The following is a 4114-nucleotide window of genomic DNA, read 5'->3' as shown; positions in this document are numbered from 1 at the left end:
AGATGCTCGACTATAAAATATGAGTCTAGTGTATTGCTCACGACAAAACGTTTGTTTCGCATCGTGTGTAGCCGCTTATTTGTTAGATATTAATCAAATAAGACAGTGTGGTGATAAGAAACAACAAAATGTATCTACAATTGCCATGTGAGACAACAAGGAGCCTTATTCAATCACAGGTCAAGAAAAGACACATACAAAAAAAAAAGTGAGGTATGACGTTTTGCACCAATTACATAACAATGAAAATGGATGGGAAGAGATGTTGTGGAGATAATAGGCATCCAGGGCTCTCTCTCTCTTCACAATACTAAATGTATAAAAGTGCCCACAACACTGCAGGTTTATCTTATTACTGCTCTATTGTAGTATGAAACCCTATACTACACCTCCAGCATAGACAATACACCTCCATACTATTTAACATTAACAAAGCATACCGGCAGTAAGTGAATCTTCTTCAATTATACATTTCTGTACTGAAACACCATACGTTTTGGTCTGTATATCGACAGATGCACAAGTGTGAGAAGCCAAAGAGAGCTTCTTATTGAAAACAAAAAGAAATTCTAAAAGTTCTTTCGAGCCAGCTAAACACAAAAAGAGCTGTTTGAAATTTTAACCACTAATCGAGTGTGTACATTAATGCTATATATATTTTACCAAATTTTTTCTCCCCCTTCTTGCCACGGCGGTATGGCCCTAAGGCAATTTTCATAACTTGCATGACTCCCGCTCCACTTTTAGAATGCATCTACAAATATATTAATATATAATTTAAAGTTCGCTTTAAAGGCACACCCTCCCTACTGGCGTTTGGGAAAGCACAAACCATAAAATAACATTGTTTTTAGAATTAAAAGCTAGATTTTGAGAATACTTGGCACGAAAGAAACAAAAAGATTGATTAACTGAATAATATTGTTGAATGTGCTGCTACTCTAGCACTAATCTGTGATTACACTGTTGATTTTATACTGAACCCAAAAGTGACCCTGGACAACAAAAGCAGTTTTAAGTAGCACGGGTATATTTGTAGCAATAGGCAAAAATACATTGAATGGGTTAAAATTATCGATTTTTCTTTTATGCCAAAAATCATTGGGATATTTAGTAAAGATCATGTTCCATCAAGATATTTTGTACATTTTCATACTGTAAATATCTCAAAACTTAATTTTTGATTAGTAATATGCATTGCTAAGAATTTCATTTGAACTTTAAAGGCGATTTTTTGCACCCTAAGACTCTAGATTTTCAAATAGTTGTATATCGGCCAAATATTGACTGGTTTTGTGGTCCAAGGTCACAGATAATGTTACAAATAGAGTGTCAGACAGATGAAAAATGGTAAAAAAACAAAAACAAAAAACAGATCCTGGATCCTGAAAATACACCACAGTTACACCTTGTACTAGCTATATTGTCATAGACATACAAAATGGCTGCTGAAGAAAACTGAACAAGATTAATCCAGATTTCAATACAATCACTAAGGAATATTTGACTGAAGTATCAAGCCTTGGTAGAGTGGAGATGTTTTGTTCGGGGTTTTACCATAGCATTAAACCCTATGAAAACAAAACAAATGTGATTTTACTGAGAGAAGCTTCTTCCCCTCCGTTCAGGTTCTTTGCTATGAGGTAAAACCTGGCTGGAGTTGACGACAAGCTACAAATACTGTCCTTTATGAGTATGTTGAGGTTGTATAATGAGGTATTGAACGGATGTGTCACAAAGAGCCTTGCACTGGCAGATAAACCATTCCTCGTGAGTGAGTGACCTACTACAGGCCACATGTGCAAAAACAGGTCAGGTAAAAGCGTGATATGACGAGCATCTCATCTGAGCTTTCACATTATTCATTATTGCAACATGCCTATATTACTCTGTAAATATGTTGAAAAACATGGAAATATATATATAGATATATAAAAAATGTGATAAAACTCTTAGGAGGCCTTGATTACAGAGACCTCCACCCCGATTATTTAATTCCCCGAATATAGGACTCCTTCCCTTTGAAAAACTCCTTAAAAACTCTTCTCTCGATCTTAGTCCTGTGTAGAACTTCCACAAAAATGGACTTGTAGAAAATGCGCAAGGCAGGTTATTTCTTGTCGTTCTTTAAAAACAGCTGGGCTTCATCGTGAAAAGAGTAACCCTTTAAGCTTCCTTATTAGATAAGGAGGACAAACCAAGTAAATGGAAAACTTTTTTCCTCAATATCCACGCAGAGGTTTGGACGCAGGGGTTTCTTCTGGAGTACACTTGCCGCTTTCTTCGCTGGGGGTTTTTGTTGACAAATCATCGGGGTAAGCTGCTCCGCAGGCTGCTTCGCCCTCGGAGGTATCCTCTTGCTCCCCTCTCTGGCCATCTGGTGCCTCTCCCAGCAAGTCAGTGTGATTGTTAACTTCTGTGCCAGAGGTCATGTGCTTCTTGCGCAAGTGCTGGTTGAGTGTGCCTTGGAAGGGAAAGCATTTGCCACAGATCTGGCAGTGGAAGGGTTTGTTGTCCGTGTGGCCGCGGATGTGGTACTCCAGCTGGTCTTTGCGGGTGTACTTCTTGCCGCAGAACTTGCAGACGAAGGGCGTGATGCCCATGTGCAGGCGCATGTGGCGGTCAAGGCTGCCCTTTTGGTTGAAGGACTTGCCGCAGTAGATGCAGATGAGGCGCTCATTGTAGGGGTACCACTGTCCACGGAAACTTCGTTCCCGGACATCGTTCTCGAGGGTCGCTGCCGCCGCGGGTGGATCTCCTTCGTCGGTAGCGGGCTTGAGCTGTGTTAGCAGATCGGCTGGAAGAGTCACGGGACGTTTTGGGCGGGCACGACCACCCCGGACGCTGCTGAGCAAGGAGCGAGATGGGCTAGAAGAACTCAGGCTGACGAAGCAGGAGGAAGGTAGTGCAGAGTAAGTGTATCCGGCTGAGGAAAGCACAGGCCCGTAGGATCCCACACTGACAGCCAACACCTGTTCACCATCCACTAGCTCTGTATGGTATCCGTCATCACCTGCAGAAGAGCTATCGGAGTAGGTGGGCCGGTCAGGTTTCTCCAGCTTGATATGGACGTCGGTTACCTGTCCGTCTTTGCCGATGAGGTCTACTTGTTCAGACTCTACCTCCATGGACGCCTCCTGCTCGGATATCCCATCGCTGCTTCCTCGATCTGACTGACCCTCTTCTGCCACTCCCTTACCTGAGCTCCGCCCTTCTGCACAATGATTTTGTCGAGAATAGTAGGGCGGCGAAATCTGGGTGGGGTTTATGAAGATTCCTCCATCTTTCACACCGTTGCGTCCAGCCCTTGAGGTGGTGCAATCATCATCTGGATCAGTTCCACCAGGCATAGGGATGCTGATCTTCGAATGAATGCCCTCAAGAATCTGTGTGCATTTGTCAATCACAGCCTGCATTTGGAGGAAGCTGGCAGCCGTGAGGAAGCTGATGACATCTCGTAGGCGCAATGACATGCGGCCAGTGTAGCAGAAGGCGAGCAGCTGCTCAAACACCTCGGGGCTCTTGATTACGGAGATGGAGAGGCCACTCATTGTGCCTAGTGACGAATGGTCGCGGAAGTATGGCGAACTGGCGGCCAAGACGGCCTTATGGGCTCGGAATGGCTGGCCCTGAATGTGCACAATGATGTCGCACAGCTTTCCCTGGAGACGGAGCTCATTGAGCTGGTTCAGGACGGTGTTGCTGAACTCAGGTACGTCGAACTCTATGAGGCTACTACAGTCCTCCATGACTCACTGACGTCTCTCCTGGTTTGTAGAGAACCTAAAGGAAAAAGAAGAATGAATTAGATTAGATGAATTAGAAGGTAGATTATAGCAATGTAATGGTAGTATCAATATCGTGGATATCAATATCTCAATATCAATATGGCCACATGACGACATGAAACGACAGGTCTTCCGGGCAAAAAGTGTATTTTTTAAAATATATTTAAACTTCTGATTCTAACATAAACAGTCTTCAAAATTTTGTTTTAGGCCACTATGCTTTGGCACAATCTGTCAAATGAACTAAAACTGAAAGCATAATATGGTCTAATCTTTTCGACAAGTCTGTTTTTGCTGCGCATTTTAAAGTGCGCACCTCGTTCAGG

At 42.9% G+C, this 4114-nt stretch overlaps 1 protein-coding gene across 1 annotated transcript; it reads right to left on the bottom strand.

Moving 5' to 3' along the window:
• Nucleotides 1-2157: 2157 nt before the first annotated feature.
• On the bottom strand, nucleotides 2158-3749 carry zbtb34 (zinc finger and BTB domain containing 34). The gene has a single exon (XM_073819921.1). The coding sequence runs from the start codon at nucleotides 3747-3749 to the stop codon at nucleotides 2223-2225; it is 1527 nt and encodes a 508-aa protein (XP_073676022.1). The 3' UTR covers nucleotides 2158-2222.
• Between the last annotated feature and the right edge of the window lie 365 nt (nucleotides 3750-4114).

This window comes from Garra rufa, chromosome 15 (genome assembly GCF_049309525.1).
Source record: "Garra rufa chromosome 15, GarRuf1.0, whole genome shotgun sequence".
Classification (NCBI taxonomy): Eukaryota; Metazoa; Chordata; class Actinopteri; order Cypriniformes; family Cyprinidae; genus Garra; species Garra rufa.
This window is presented reverse-complemented; position numbering and strand designations above follow the sequence as displayed.